This window comes from Populus euphratica, unplaced genomic scaffold (genome assembly GCF_000495115.2).
Source record: "Populus euphratica unplaced genomic scaffold, PopEup_1.0 scaffold27.1, whole genome shotgun sequence".
Classification (NCBI taxonomy): Eukaryota; Viridiplantae; Streptophyta; class Magnoliopsida; order Malpighiales; family Salicaceae; genus Populus; species Populus euphratica.
This window is the reverse complement of record NW_011499899.1, coordinates 1,046,947-1,063,523: the sequence shown is the minus strand read 5'-3', so window position 1 is coordinate 1,063,523 and position 16,577 is coordinate 1,046,947. Positions and strand designations below refer to the sequence as shown.

Sequence of the window (16,577 nt, the reverse complement as noted above, 5' to 3'; positions counted from 1 at the left end):
AGCCTAAGCCTACGTTACATGTTCAATCAAGCCCTTTCTTATCAAAGGCGAGCAATTTGGATTGGGATGCAATGCTTTTTCATGCAAAACAAGCTCCATCATCTGTACAAATAAAATGAATGCTTTAGCTTGGATTGGGCTGTGTACTCCCTCCGTTGTCTTCTGCTCTCGGCTTCTTTAGCTGGCTGATGCTGTTTTGAAGTTTGGGGAATGCTGCCTGGTGGATCTGCTTGGCTTGGCTAATTTCTGGCTATATGTTTGGGTCTCTTCATGGCTCATATGGGATCTTCGTCTCCCCTATCGGGATGCTGTCCTCCACTCTGGATTGAGCTCTATGGGTTTTTCCTTTCCCTATGTCACTTTTGTTTGCCTTGTGGCTTGTTTAATTATTTATTATCATATTTTCTCGGGAGCTTGTTCCCGTTTGTATTTCGGTTTTGGGTATCTGTTACCCTTTATTTTCCTATTTATATTTTGTTATGCTGCATCTGTGGCATGGTTACTTTTGATCTCAATATATTCTTACCTTTGATCAAAAAATGAATGCTTTGAAAACTGGTTCTTTGAAACTCTTAGATTGAATCTGTAACCCATTTTGACTACCCAAACATCACTTCATATTTTCACCAAAATTAAAACAAAAGAATTTCAATACATATCCAAACCCATCCATGAGAATCACTTTAATTATTTTCAGAACATATTTGCTTCAAGCCAATATCAAACGAGAGAAAAATATTTATCTCAAAATATATTACATTTCTAAAGAAGTTCAAGAACCAAAAATTAACATCTAAATAGAACCTGCGTTTAAAGCTATAACATTGAATGTCTAGCCCGAAAGTTTGATAAAAATAAGAATTATGTAAATATAATAGGACATATCATGCACTACTGAGATATGTGCTTCTCATGGAAACTAAAAATGATGAGTTGTTTCTACTAATTACATGAAACCAATATCTGATATTGATTTTAAAATTAACTTGAAGTCATAAAATCTAAAATAGATTTCATGTATACCAACTAGGTATAGATTAATTAATATACCTAAAAGAATAAAACTTATTAGATGTAAATAAGTTCTTTTAAAAAAATAACATGAATGAAAATATATAAATGTATAAAACTAGACTAATTGCTAAAGGTTATAAATAAAGAAAAATATCAAAATTTGTCAAAAGGAGATAATGAAAGATTGTATCTGTGACTTTCTTGCATATTTAGATAATGTGTTTGATAAAGTTCAAAGTGATTTCCCACGGACTAAACCTAGGACTTGATGAAGCCTTTGGTTACACTCGACATGAAGCTCAACGTTAAACCATAATATGGGGTTTGTTCTTCTCCATCTGGCGCCCTTATAAATCCTGTTGTTGCTATGATATCTAAGGCATTTGTTAATGGATAAACCGAAAAGGATGGAATAATTTGCTCCTATTGTAAGAAAAGCCAACATACTGAGGATAATTGCTTCAAAAAGAACGGCTTTCCTGACTGGTACTTGGACCACCGCAAGCAGCTTAAGGCTACCTGAAATCCATGACCTGCTGCCACCAATCAATCCACCAATCTGTGTAAATTATATCAGATGCTTGCACGGAATGGCTCCTCTCGCAGCCACAAATCAGTCCAGCACGTCTGCGCAAATGCCCAACTTAACTACGCCACTGTCCAGCAATGACAGTGGGCTGAATTTGCTGCATGTGCCATGTTGTCCTCCATTGGGGAATGCTACTTATAGTAGAGTAGCAAATCGAGGAATTGAACAAATTAAGAAAATTAGAAAATTATTTATATCATCTATTGATCATTAATCATTTCTTATCATTTATTTTATTCTATTTTCTTATATCTTGTTGTATAATTATATAAACTCTATTAAAAAACAGTCTCAACCTAAAATCTTAAATGGATAGAAAATTTTTTATATATAATTTATATAATTTTTAAACAATTTCTACATAAATTTAAATGTAAAACATATATCAAATAATCAAATAATATCATTCCCTTCTATTTTTTTTTTTTTAAGGTCTGATTCACTCAAATAGTCCATAGGGTCTTGATTACAAATTAACACTAAGTCAAACATTATATATATGCGCGCCCACACTCTTAAAAGTTAATTTCACAAGGCACGGAACCGAATATATGATATAACAATATATTGGTGCCTAAAAGGATATATTATGGATCAATTAGCTTTCAATATTTCAGATTCAGAAGATAGAAGAATCCGGGCTAGAAGTATATATTATGATACAATTAGCCTTCAACATGACCACAATGAAAGTATTTGTATGCATAAGCTCCAAAAGCCACTACCAGAGCAAGCACTCCTGCAACTTGTAGAGCTAACTTGGTATTCATCTCTAGTGTCGAACTTGAACTCTCTATGTGTAACAAGTAACTTGATGGCATACTTTCACTTCTTGTAATACTTTCAGTGCTGCCTGGTTTTGCAGGAAATGCAGTTGTTTGCTTAGGCAGTATTATTTGAAGAATATCACCACATAACTTAGCCCGAATTTCATCTGTTTTACAATTCTTTGGGATCTTGATTTCCTTACGAAAGCGGCTCCGGAGGGTACCATCTATAGGTCGCTCTCCAATAATTTTCACAACACCAGGTTCCTCTACTTGGACCCTCAAGTGTTGTTTTTTGAATCCTATATACAGAAGAAAAAGTTGTTGTGTATGGTCCCGCACCATGTGATGGGGGGACCACCACATTAATTTTCGTCTCTTGGTATTAAAATTTAATGTTCAGGTACTGTAACGGCAGAATTGAAAATAGAAGAGAGAAGAAGAAAACCGAGAGAAAGAAAGAAAAGAGGCAGCAGAGTAGTCTGTTCTCTTTCTTCGATTTCCAGCTCTTTCCCCGTTGGATCGGGCTGAGATTTTGACAGCAGCTTCTAGACACATTGCTCTTCATTCTGGACGGTTGGATCAAAGATTGGTGGTGTGGAAGCTGGCCGTTTTGACAGAAAATGGGGATGTCAGTATTGTGAGTTTTTCTCAAATAATTCTCCTTTAATCTTGTTGTAATCCGAGAATAAGTTGTTCTTGATGATATATATGTTATATCCCTTAGTTGAATCTAAGAAAGAATGATTGTGAACCCATTTTTTGTTGATAGTGAAAGTTTTTAGGTGGACTACGATCCCGTGGTTTTTCCCATATCAGGTTTTTCACGTTAAAAATCTTGGTGTTGATTTTGTGATTATTTGCATTATTTTCATCATTGTTTGATTCTGTTTTACTGCATAAAGAGGGAAAGAATTGGAACTTGTGAATTGTGAATTGTATTCCGCTGAATTAATCAGGGTAAATTGGTGTCCGGTTGTTCCTAGTTTTCCCAACAAAGTGGTATCAGAGCATTGGTTGTGTAGATTGAATTTCTTGTGTAGTTAAAATGGAAAAGGAAGATTCGGGCATGATAAAGCTTACTTCCTTAAATTATTTTCTATGGAAAACAATGATGGAGGATCACTTATATTGCAATGATTTGGCTTTGCCGATTGAATGTAAAGGAATAAAGCCTAATGATATGGATGATGCAAAATGGAATGGACTAAATAGAAAGGCTACTGTTAATGTTAGAAAATGGGTATCTTCTAAGTCCATTAATCATATTTCTTAAGAACATGACTGCTATACAGTTTGGAAGATGTTAGAAGAAACATTTGCTAAGGAGAGTGCACAAAACAAGGTTTTTGTAATTAGAGACCTTGTGAATTTGAAGTATAGAGATGGTGAAGATGCTTAAGTGCATATAAATGTATTCCAAGGGTTCTTGAATCAGCTGTCATTAATGAATCTTGAGTTAGCCGATGAAATGCAAGCACTAATCCTACTGAGTTCATTGCCAGATAGTTAGGAGACTTTGGTGGTGTCACTTAGTAATTCTACTCCGAATGAGAAGATCACTTTAAAAACAGTGAAGGATTGTATCCTCAATGAAGAGAAGAGGAGGAAAGGCATAAACACTTCTGAGTCTCATGCACTTGATACAGAAAGTCAAGGGAGAAGTCCAAGCAGGTTCTCTCACAGCAAGCAAGATAGAGAATCCAGCAATAGAAAAGGCAAATGGAAGCCAAGAGGAAGATCTCAGTCAAGGAAGGGTTTTAAGTGTTATTATTGTGACAAGCCTGGGCATATGCAAAATGTTGCGATGTCGTGGTCGCACAAATTAATTACCCTAGCTTAAAACACAACACACAAGATAGTATAGAGCAAGCAAGGGGTCGATCCCACAAGGAAGATTTAGTTCAAATTTTTATGTTATACGTTATGCAATTGGAGGGTTTTGATTTGTGATGATCTAAACTATGGAAGAAATTAAACTAGCAAACAAAATCAATTGAAATCGAAATTTATCAAGAAAACAAACCTTGGTTGCAAGCACACATCCACCAACGGAAATTAGAACCGATCCTTGAAACAAAACTACAATTTATATTCTGAATTTTTATCTTTTCTTAATATTGGTTAATTAACGGATCCGCCGTATAACTAACCCTAACCAACAAACAATCACAATGTCCGCATTAATGATTTAGTTCAATGGCAGCCCTAGGAACTAGATATTGGAGTGTTCTCCCTAAGTTTAATAATGTAGTTCCGCCACAATTATCAAGCTTAGTTGCTTCACAAGTTCATACATCACAACTCCGGTTTTGATATCAAACTTAGCAATAAATTGTTCACAATAATAACTTAGAGTTCCGCTCTAGCAATTATCAACAACAATCATAGAAAATATGCATAGGAAAACAACCATACTTATTCATAATATAAACTAAAAATAAAAGGAAGAATAAATCTCACGGTTCTTGAAATCCGAAGGTTTGTTGTGTCCTTGCAACCAAGAAAAGAGCTTAGCCTTGCATAACCATTGAACAACTACTCTTAAAGAATGAAGAGAGCATGATTTTTTGGGTTTGTAAAGGAGAGAATTTGTGTTTCTTAACTTCTGGCTGCTGCCCCCCTTCTCTCCTCTCTCTCTTTCTTTTTATATGCTAAGAAACCCTAGTTCCTAATTTACAAAGTAGTCCTCCCTTAAGTTGACAATTGACATTTAAGTACTTCAATAATTATTTTCCCTAAAAAAGAGAAATAGCCTTGCATGAAATCTTCAAACTCTGACTTAGAGGAGCTAAATTGCTGATATAAAAACTTGGATGACGGTTTAGAAGCTTCGAAACGTAATTTGGACTCATTTCTTCACGAAACCTGATTGCTGGCAGAATTCAGTTGTCATCTTTCAAAACTCATATCTCCCTCATCTGACATCTTTTTTGGATGAAATTTGGAGACTTTACATACCTTTGAGTCAGGAATCCAACAAAATTATGTTTGCATAAATTGGACTTCTATAGCTCCAGATATTGAATTTTGAATAGACAAAGGTCAACAACGGCAGAATGCAAGATTTGACTTTGAAGGATGTGATTTCCATGATCTTCCTCGTTTTGTTTTTCTTGCATTACATTTCCAGAAAGTTATGGATGTTAGATTTTTAGTGCCACTAGAATCACTTCATTTCAATCTCTAGAACTCATGCTCTGCACAAAACATCGACTGAACGTCAAATCTGCCAATTATCTCTAATTTACTCCTTTTTGCATTTTTCATCCAAAAGTGCCTTCAAAACATAAAACAAAGAATATCAAGACATTTTACATATAAAACATGGACAAAACATTAGGTAAATATAGGTGAAACTATCAAATAATATGGTTACATCACAAAAGGATTACAGAAAGTATAAAAGAGATAAAAAAGGGTAAAGATGAAGACAAGAATGAAGAGAATGGTACAACTGCAGTTGTATTTGATGATGATGTTGTCATTGTTTGTGATGATGGTTGTGTTAATCTTGCATGTCAGGATACCACCTGGGTTGCAAATTCAGCAGCTTCCTACCATGTTACACCCCGACGTGATTTTTACACATCCTACACTGCTAGAAACTTTGATCAAGTTAGGATGGGAAATTAAGGGATGGCTAGTGTTATGGGCATTGGAGATATTTAGTTGGAAACCAATACTAGGTGCAAGTTGCTACTCAAAGATGTTAGGCATGTGCCTGATATGCGCCTACACTTGATCTCTACAGGTACTCTTGATGAAGAAGGCTATCATAATTACTTTGGACATGGTAAATGAAAGCTCTCCAGAAATTCCCTAATTGTTACTAAAGGGAAAAAGATGGGTCTCTACATGTCACAAGCCAAGGTGATCAAAGGGGAGGTGAATGCAATTGAAGATTGCTCTACTAATCTATGGCATAAGCGGCTTGGACATTTGAGTGATAAAGGCCTTGGCATCCTTGCCAAGAAGAACTATGTTCCATTAAAAGGTATGAACTTGAACACATGTACTCATTGTTTAGTTGGCAAACAACACAGAGTTGCGTTTCAAAGATCACCTTCACATAGAAGATCATATGTTCTTGATTTAGTTCATACTGATGTTTGCTCTCTGATTGACAAGTCTCTTAAAGGTGCATTGTACTTTGTTAGTTTTATTGATGATCACTCTAGGAAAATTTAGGCCACTTATTTGAAATCTAAAGATCAGGTGCTTGATGTCTTTAAGGATTTCCATGTTAGAGTTGAAAGAGAAACTGGTAGAAAGCTGAAATGTATTCGAGTTGACAATGGTGGTAAATACAGGGGTCCTTTTGAGAAGTATTATAAGGAACATGGTATCAAGTTGGAGAAGACAGTTCCTAAGACTCCACAACAGAATGGAGTGGCTGAGAGAATGAACAGAACCATTGTTGAAAGAATTAGATGTATGCTCTCTTATGCAAAGCTACCTAAGTCCTTTTAGGGTGAGGCAATGAAGACTGCAGTTGCCATGATCAACCTTTCTCCATCAGTTCCTCTTGAATTTGATGTTCCAGATAGAGTTTGGAAAGTAAAGGATGTCTCTTATGCACACTTAAGAGTGTTTGGATGCAGGGCATTTGTACATGTTCCTAGAGATGAAAGGTCTAAGCTTGACAGCAAGACAAAGCAGTGTATTTTCTTGGGCTCTAAAGATGATGAGTTTGGCTATCAGTTATGGGATCCAAAGGAGAAGAAAATTATGAGAAGCAGAGATGTTATCTTCTTTAAAGATCAAACCATTGAAGACTTTGAACAGAAAAAGAAAACATAGTCTACTGTTTTTATTCCATCTAATTCAACTCCAAAACCTACTCCATAGTTACCTTTGATGCCTGCTAATCATGGGGGAGACTTGCAAAATGATGATATTGGTGGTTCTCTTACTGAGCCATTAGTTGGTGATCCTGAATCAACTAATGATGATGTTGATGTTATTCCTGAACAGGTTATGCAGGAAGCTCCAGATGAGCCACAATTGAGAAGGTCAACTAGACTTCGCCAACCTTCCACCAGATATTCTACTCATGAGTATGTGTTGGTCACTAATGGGGGAGAGCCAGAATGCTTTGATGAAGCTATGTCACATGAGAAGAAAAGTGAGTGGTTGAAAGCAATGCAAGAAGAGATGAAATCCTTGTATGAAAACCATACCTTTGAGTTAGTGAAGCTTCCTAAAGGTAAGATAGCACTCAAGAACAAATGGGTGTTCAGGTTGAAAATTGATGAACATTGCTCACAGCCAAAGTACAAGGCAAGATTAGTTGTGAAAGGTTTCGGTCAAAAGAAGGGTATTGATTTTGAAGAAATCTTTTCACTAGTGGTCAAGATGTATTCAATCTGAGTTGTGCTTGGCTTAGCTGCTAGTTTGAATCTTGAAGTTGAACAACTTGATGTGAAAACTGTCTTTCTCCATGGTGATTTAGATGAGGAAATCTACATAGAGCAGCCTGAAGGGTTTGAAGCAAAAGGTAAAGAGCAGCTAGTTTGTAAGTTGAAAAAGAGTTTATATGGGTTAAATCAAGCTCCAAGACAATGGTATAAGAAGTTTAATTCTTTCATGGTGGATCATGGTTATGACAGGACCACTTCTGATCATTGTGTATTTATGAAAAGGTTTCTAGATGGAAACTTTATTATTCTCTTGTTGTATATGGATGATATGTTGATTGTTGGCCATGATGCTAAGAAGATTCAGATGTTGAAAGAAGAGTTGAGCAAGTCTTTTGCAATGAAAGACTTAGGACCGGCAAAACAGATTCTTGGCATGAAGATCACACGTGACAGGAAGAAGGAGAAACTTTGCCTATCTCAGGAGAGATATGTTTAAAAAGTACTTGAGAGATTCAACATGAGCAACTTCAAACCTGTTTGTTCTCCACTTGTAAGCCACTTTAAACTAAGTTCTAAGCAGTGTCCTTCAAGTGATGAAGAAAAAGATGAGATGAAAAAGGTTCCTTATGCATCCGTAGTTGGTAGCTTGATGTATGTCATGGTTTGCACAAGGCTGGATATAGCTCATGCAGTTGGTGTGGTTAGTCGGTTCCTCTCCAATCCTGGTAAAGAGCACTGGTCAGCAGTGAAATGGATACTCAGGTATCTCAAAGGTACTTCTAGTTTCAGCTTATGCTTTGGTAATGATAAACCTGTGTTGGATGGATACACAGATGCAGATATGGCTGGTGATGTTGATTCTAGAAAGTCCACATCAGGATACTTGATGAAGTTTGCAGGGGGAGCAGTCTCATGGCAATCAAGGTTGCAAAAATGTGTTGCATTATCCACTACAGAGGCTGAATACATTGCTCTTATTAAAGGGGGTAAAGAGTTGTTATGGATGAAGAAGTTCTTGCATGAACTTGGCCTAGTTCAAGAGAACTTTGTGTTGCAGTGTGATAGTCAAAATGCAATCCATCTCAGTAAGCATCCTACTTTTCACTCTCGATCAAAGCACATTGAGGTTAGATATTAATGGATTTGAGATGTTATGGAAATGAAGTCATTCGTTGTTGAGAAGATCTATAATGATGACAACGTGTCAGACATAATGATTAAACCTCTACCGAGAGAGAAGTTTGAGTTCTGCAGAAGGGAAGTAGGCTTGTCAGAGCCTCCTAAATTGAATTTTACATATTGATCGCCGGTATGACAAATTCCTCACATGGTGCATGAGGGGGAGATTTATTGTGTATGGTCCCGCACCATGTGATGGGGGGACCACCACTTAATTTCTGTCTCTTGGTATTAAAATTTAATGTTCGGGTACTGTAGCGGCAGAATTGAAAATAGAAGAGAGGAGAAGAAAACTGAGAGAGAAAGAAAGAAAAGAGGCAGCAAAGTAGCTTGTGCTCTTTTTTCAATTTCCAGCTCGTTCACCATTGGATCTGGTTGAGATTTTGACAGCAGCTTCTAGACACGTTGCTCTTTATTCTGGACGGTTGGATTGAAGATTGGTGGTGTGGAAGTTGTCCGTTTTGACAGAAAACAGGGCTGTCAGTATTGTGAGATTTTCTCAAATAATTCTCCTTTAAACTTCTTGTAATCCGAGAATAAGTTGTTATTAATGATATATATATTGTATCCTTTAGTTGAATCTGAGGAAGAATAATTGTGAACCCATTATTTGTTGATAGTGGAAGTTTTTAGGTGGACTACGATCCCGTGGTTTTTCCCATATCAGGTTTTTCACGTTAAAAATCTTGGTGTTGATTTTGTGATTATTTGCATTATTTTCATCATTGTTTGATTCTGTTTTACTGTACAAAGAGGGAAAGAATTGGAACTTGTGAATTGTGAATTGTATTCCGCTGAATTGATCCGGGTAAATTGGTGTCAGGTTGTTCCTAGTTTTCCCAACAAAAGTAAATTGTGAAACAATTTAATTACTTGTTTTCTTCATAATAAATTGGAGGAAATACAAAATGAATTAAGTACCTCGTAGATGGATCTCAAGTATCTCATGTTCATCCTTTTTCCACTGGCAAAAGGGCTCAAAATCACCATAATACAGCTTTAAGGTTTCTTCATTCATGGTTTCCATTTGAAGGCTTCTTTGGTTTTCTCCAAGGTTGTTCTTGGATAAAGGAGGTCGAAGATGATGTGAATTCTTAATTAACTAAATGAATTGATCTGTTCTATAGACGTTGTTTTTGACACATACATGAGACGCAAATTAGAGGTTCCTTGGGGGTTTCATTTTGGAAAAGAATAGATTCATTTTTAAGTTTCCAAGGAAGTCATCTGCTTGAATTATCTTCGGGTATACCTTCCCCTGTATTTCAACTTTCCTATCTTCACTTCCTTCTGATTTTTCTTAAGATTCGTTTTAACTCACCGTCTACAAATTTCTGAGGGTTAAGTGAAATTAATTTACGAGGTCAGAAGATTGAATTTAAATTCCTCACTACATTAGCAACAATTATCAGATAATTGACTGTTCAAACCATGGAACTTTTCATTGGAAGTTAAGAAGTCTTCAATTGCTTGGCATAAAAAGGAAACCAGAAACAAATAAAAGCCTTGGAATCTGTCATCATTAACGAGAATTTGGAGGACATACATCAAGAATTCCGAGGACATGCATCAGGAATTCGACTGAGATCAAAGGGTAATTCATAGTTGATGTTTTTTTTTATAATTACGATTTGATTTATTAATGAAATAGTTATTCAGATAACTGGAAAAAACACAATGATTTTTTTTAAAACAAAAACTAAAAATAAAAGATTAGAAACAAATCCAATTACAATATATTATTAACATCAGAATCAAAGCTTTATTCCTTGTGCATACGTGCATGCGCTTGTCCCGAAATAAATACCTTCAACATCGTAAATAAGATCAGTACTTTCTTTGTATGAAAAATTAAACTCACTAACCTTTATCCACAAGATAGACAACGAAGAGTATAACTGTTTTGGCATTAAAAACAACTTAATTACGTATATGCCAAATTCCTTAAACTACTCCAAAAAACCAAGGGCTACCAAAGCTTCTTCTGCATATTTCCAGTTGCAAGCACACGTTATTCATGCAGTATATAGGTTAATTCATACGTGACGTAACCAAGAAATTTTATGGAAGACTAATTGCTAGGAAAAGAATCGGTTCGATTCATGAATGAGAAGAAAACTATATTTATATTATGTACAATATGATTTTTGCAATTTAATATAAATTATTTTATAACCTTTAACTTTAAAAGAAAAGGGTTCGGACGACCTAACATGTTGTCCATACATTCGTATTTGATATTCATGAGCCATTGAAACTCTTACTATAAGAATTTTTTAAAATAAATAAAAAAGCTTACTGGATTACTGGAGTCTGGAAGTGATGATATTTATGAGCCAATAAATGGTTGTTCTTTCTGCACAGATTAACATATTACATATAGTAGTATGAACAACACAAATTATTGATGACTAATTATATATCTCATAAGATTTTTTCAATATATTGCAACGAAAACACTGTTCCATGAGTAATATGGAATTTGGATCTACCCGTGTCTTCACAACCTATGAAAAACAATATTACTTATACTTCCTTGAAAAAGATCAGTAAACTGGGCGATAGCATGCCATAGAAATTTTGTCGAATATCAGAATCAAGTGCTGTGTCTTTATAAGTTCTTTCTTAAAATTACAAGAACTGAAGGCATATTATGTCAGTTATTTGATTAAGTCTTGCTGAATTAGTGTCCTCACCTCTATAGTTTGGAGTTTGGACTTACCATGCGGTTCTATGTAGTTTTTTCCATTCCATTGAATAAGGCAGTTTGGCTGATGCATAAGCCAAGCAGGGTGTTCAGAAATCATAGCTCATCTGATCCTGTAGCATGTTTTGATTGGTTTTTGTTGCTGCCAGGCCGGTTTCGTTTGTTCCGGTTCTCCTTTGCTGTGTTCTCTTTTGCCTTCTGGTTTGATGCCATTTCTAGCTTAAAGGATGCAGCCTGCAGCTTGATTAATTTGCTTCCTGGTTCTCTGCAATCTACGGTTTCATAGTCATCTGCAGTCAGTCCCTTTAGCTCCTGTTCTTAGCGTTCGGCGTCTCTCTAGTACCGGTTTCATTATTTAGCTTAAAGGCTCTGTAAGATCTTTGTTTTAGGGTTGCCAAAGGTTGCTTTCTTCTTTGTTTTTTTTTTCCAGTTCTGTGTTTTTCGCTTTTAAGAGTTGAGCATGGCTTCTTCTTAATATGTTCTTTGCATTAACTATGTTGTCTTGTCTTTCTTCCCCAAGGTTGCCTTTTTGCACCAGGAAATTCAATCAACTCAGTTATGCTTCTGGAGAAAAAATTTACTTCCATTTATTTTTAACAAAAAGAACTTCAACAATGGAATGGAGAAGGCTCCATAAAAAGCAGGATGTTAATTGAAACCCTTTATTTTTTCAAAGTACAACAACAGTTTACTTTTCATTGTTCTTAAGTCAACAGGACATGCAGACCTTTTATATGTACAGCAAGATTTAGTTTTCAACATGACGATGTTTGTATATTATAAATACAACAAGAGCAATCATCAGAGCAACTGCTACTGCTACATTCATACCTATCTTTTTTCTCATTTGAAGCCTAAAAAACGAATCTTTCAGGTGCATTATGAAGCTCGTTAATGGCCTAGTGGTGAGCATCAATGTAGCGTTCTCAGTGGTCATCTTATTATTTTCTACAGAACCATCCAAATTTTTGGTTGCCCTGTCCTTGTCAACGGTATCTTGATTGATCTTGGGTCTTGATTGTCCATTTTCTTGATTAACTTGATCTTGAGAGGAAGGTAATGTTATGTTCTTAGGCATGACTATGTAAAGAATGCCAGTAGACAACTTTGCACGAACTTCGTTAGTGCTGCATTCCTTAGGGACCTTTATTTCTTTGCGAAAACGAGTCCATCTACTTTCGCCCACACGACGTTCCCCGGTAATTATCATGTTTCCAGCATTGCTGACTTGAACCCTCAAGTGTTCCTTTAAGAAACCTAGAAAAATTTAAGCATGGAGTATAATTAATTAGCATGTCCTATATATACTTAATTTTGCATGTTCTTATATAAATAGACAAATCTTAGCCATTTCAACCATCTGAACTTGTAACATTTGACAAGAAATGTTCCATAAGGAAATCTTACTATAAGAAACGTGGAATTACATAAGAAAAAACTTGTTACCATGGAGATGAACCTCAAGAGTGTCCTGTCCTTCTTCTATTCGCCACTTGCAATAGGGTTCAAAATCTTCGTAAGAGGGCTTGACGTTAGATCTAGCCATGATTTCTATTCAATGCTTACTGATTTCGTGTCTAAGGAATTTTGAAAGGAAATACGGCGCTTGTTTTCGACCTGATAAGGATGCCCTCTTTCCATGTTCCTCTTTTTAAGGATGCCCTCTATCCCTGTTCCTCTTTTATACGCTAATGCTATAAGATATGGTTTAAGAGGTTTCTTCTGGATTACCTCTTGAAAGGGAATATTTCCTTGTTGGATGCTTTTTGATTTATGTTGGTTTGTGTCTTTCTCGTGTTTTCTTTGATCAGCTGTAGAAGATTTCCTTGTGCGTGGATGACACATTATTCCTTCTTTCATGTGCTCAACTTTCTTAATCTTTAGCCATGCACGTATATTTTATGCAAAGGATACTATAGATTGAAAAGGAAAACTTATATGTCAGAATTTGTTTTTTTATTCCTGAATTAATTATTTTAGTGCTACTTCAATTGCTACAACCAAAGTAATGTTCCACAATATGAATATTTTTATAAATCTTGTCAAGTAAATGTAGAGAATCAATATAGTAAAAGAGAAAGAGAGAAATATTTTCTTTCAATAATGAAAACTTATATAATTTCATATGGGTTATGTCCCTTTATATATGATTAGAGGAGGCGATTACTTTTTTTAGTAATTCTTCTAATAATTTGGATCAAGCTCATCCATCATGGGTGGACCAGGCCTAACCCAATAACTAACATCTCTCACTCGCCCATGAAAAACTGAATCTCTCTAATATATTATACTTCAAACTTGCATAAAAATTTCATACTTGACGAACGGACCGTGCAACCTGAAGCACACAATGAAAGGAGCTCCAATATATAAACCTAATACAGGTCATATAGGAGATATCAACCTCATAATTAATTATTTATTAAAGTGTACTAATATACCCCAAACATTTTTAGTTACATATAACTGAATATAATTCAATCTCTCAAGAATTTTCATACTCAATCCATCCTTACAATTACAAGTATTCTAAATCATATCAAATCTATTCAAGTGATATGATCCCAGCTGGTGAATACAAGTAACAGGTGTAGAACTAAAATTACTTTTTCTTTCGCTCTCATATCAATCAAATCTGAATTAATTCGCTTTCTTTGGAGTATTCCTTTAAGTCGAATCATTCTATGACTATAGGATATACTCCTAAAGTAGCGATCATTAATACATCACCTCATGATATAGTCAAAAGTCATAGAGGGTAAGATTTTAAGATTTTAGATATGATCTTCAGGACTCACATAATAAAGAAGCAAGGATCCATTCTTTTATTCCTATAATGGTCGCTAGCACGTGTAGTATGAAATACATGCTAGAGTGGAGCTTACTCTTTTCTTTTCCTTTCTTAAGACAAAGAATGTATGTTGCTACTCTCCTTGTTAGAGAAAATACACTATATGAGTCTTAGTCTTTTTGTTAGAACTAAAATTACTTTTTCTTTCGCTCTCATATCAATCAAATCTGAATTAATTTGCTTTCTTAGGAGTATTCCTTTAAGTCGAATCATTCCATGACTATAGGATATACTCCTAAAGTAGCGATCATTAATACATCACCTCATGATATAGTCAAAAGTCATAAAGGGTAAGATTTTAAGATTTTAGATATGATCTTCAGGACTCACATAATAAACAAGCAAGGATCCATTCTTTTATTCCTATAATGGTCGCTAGCACGTGTAGTATGAAATACATGCTAGAGTGGAGCTTACTCTTTTCTTTTCCTTTCTTAAGACAAAGAATGCATGTTGCTACTCTCCTTGTTAGAGAAAATACATTATATGAGTCTTAGTCTTTTTGCTAAAAACATAGACTTCAAATCAGAAATTCTTATTTGCTCATTTTTCATTAGTGGCAAATGAATAATTTCATACTTGGCTTCAATCATAATAGACATATGAATGACGGGAATTCATTCATGCCGATTCTTTTATTTAAGAATCTCATATTGGTCCTAGCCAAGGTGACTTTTTAATAATCATTTTGAGTTAAAATTGCTCTTACTGTGCCCAAGTCGCTTATTGAGCATTAAAACTCAAATAATCTCATCTCTACTCACCTTACAAGTGCTAGAGGTGATTGCTTATATGAGTGAGCCAATCTAAATCTATCAACATACTATAACAAATTGTACTATATGATAATAATATATTCATCAAACAAATAATGAATAAAATTATATTCTAAAGGCATTTATTCATTACTCAATCATTGTAAGCTTTCATATGATCCTTAAAACTAATTACATTCTATATAGGCCAAGGGATCTCACATGTCTAACAAATGTATCTCTTGCTATTGGTTTTGTAAGTGGATCTGCAACCATAGAATTTGTAGAAATGTGTTTTAGGATCACATCTTGTTCAATAATTACTTCTTTAATGTAGTGATATCTCATCTTGATGTGTTTGGTCTTTCCAGGGTATTTTGGACCTGTAGCCATAGCTATTGCAGCAGTGTTATCACAGTAAATTATCAGCGGGTCTAATGCTGATTTGATAATTTTCAAATGATACAGGAAATTTTTTAACCAAACAACATCTTATGTTGCTGCAAAACAAGCTACATACTCAGCCTTCATGGTAGGTAAGGCTATGCAAGATTGTTTCTTGCTCCTCTATAGTATTGCACTATCATTAAGCAAGAAAGCACATCCTGAAGTTGATTTGGATTGATCGACATCTCCTCACCAATCAGCATCAGAGAAACCAATCAATCATAAATCTTTCTTTCCTTTGTAACATAACATGTAATTTGAAGTTCCTTTCACATATCGTAAAATCCTTTTAACTGTCATCCAATGTTTCTGACCAGGGTTTGATTGATATCGGCTAACCAATCCAATGGTATAACATATATCGGGATGTGTGCACATCATTGCATACATCAAACTACCGATAGCACTGGTATAAGATGCTTTAGATATTTTCTCTTTTTTTCTAGAGTTTTGGGACATATATCCCAACTTAGGCTTAATGTTTTTATTAACAAGGGTGTCCATTGGTTTGTTATCTTGCATGTAATAGTGCTCTAACATCTTTTTGATGTAAGTCTCTTGAGTTAAACCCAAAAGCCTTTTAGCGTCTGTTATCTTGATCAAAGACTAAAGCACAAGATCGCAATGTTTGCAAGCTTAAAAGATCCATATATGGTCTTAAGCAAGCCTCTAGACAATGGAACGTTAAGTTTCATCAAGCTATCCTTAAGGATGGTTTTACAATGATGGAAGAAACACAGTTCTAACGTCTATTTGATATAACTTTAGATCCATATGTGCGACTATAACCCAAATTAGGCAAACTAAAGTAATCCTCACAATTGGTGAGAATGTATCTTTATAATCAATTCCCTATTCTTGTGTGTAGCCTTTCACTACTAATCGAGCTTTATAACATTCTATTG

At 35.1% G+C, this 16,577-nt stretch overlaps 2 protein-coding genes across 2 annotated transcripts; both read right to left on the bottom strand.

Annotated features, from left to right (window-relative positions):
- Positions 1 to 2,143: 2,143 nt before the first annotated feature.
- LOC105132549 (inactive protein RESTRICTED TEV MOVEMENT 2-like) lies at positions 2,144 to 10,009 on the bottom strand. Its single transcript, XM_011036117.1, has 2 exons — positions 9,834 to 10,009; positions 2,144 to 2,672 (listed from the first exon to the last, which is right to left on the bottom strand). Exons 1-2 carry the CDS (start codon positions 9,937 to 9,939, stop codon positions 2,269 to 2,271), a joined length of 510 nt encoding a protein of 169 aa, XP_011034419.1. The 5' UTR covers positions 9,940 to 10,009; the 3' UTR covers positions 2,144 to 2,268.
- A 2,250-nt stretch (positions 10,010 to 12,259) lies between these two features.
- LOC105132546 (uncharacterized) lies at positions 12,260 to 13,252 on the bottom strand. The gene is made up of 2 exons (XM_011036114.1): positions 13,066 to 13,252; positions 12,260 to 12,876 (listed from the first exon to the last, which is right to left on the bottom strand). The coding sequence occupies exons 1-2, from the start codon at positions 13,163 to 13,165 to the stop codon at positions 12,368 to 12,370; spliced, it is 609 nt and encodes a 202-aa protein (XP_011034416.1). The 5' UTR covers positions 13,166 to 13,252; the 3' UTR covers positions 12,260 to 12,367.
- Positions 13,253 to 16,577: the final 3,325 nt, after the last annotated feature.

Excerpts from the sequence above, each read along its gene's own strand:
- LOC105132546 (XM_011036114.1), bottom strand. The coding sequence starts at position 13,165 with ATGGCTAGATCTAACGTCAAGCCCTCTTACGAAGATTTTGAACCCTAT. Across the intron at positions 12,877-13,065 it reads TCTTGAGGTTCATCTCCATG|GTTTCTTAAAGGAACACTTG; the intron begins GTAACAAGTTTT and ends AAATTTTTCTAG.
- LOC105132549 (XM_011036117.1), bottom strand. The coding sequence starts at position 9,939 with ATGGAAACCATGAATGAAGAAACCTTAAAGCTGTATTATGGTGATTTT. Across the intron at positions 2,673-9,833 it reads ACTTGAGATCCATCTACGAG|GATTCAAAAAACAACACTTG; the intron begins GTACTTAATTCA and ends TTCTGTATATAG.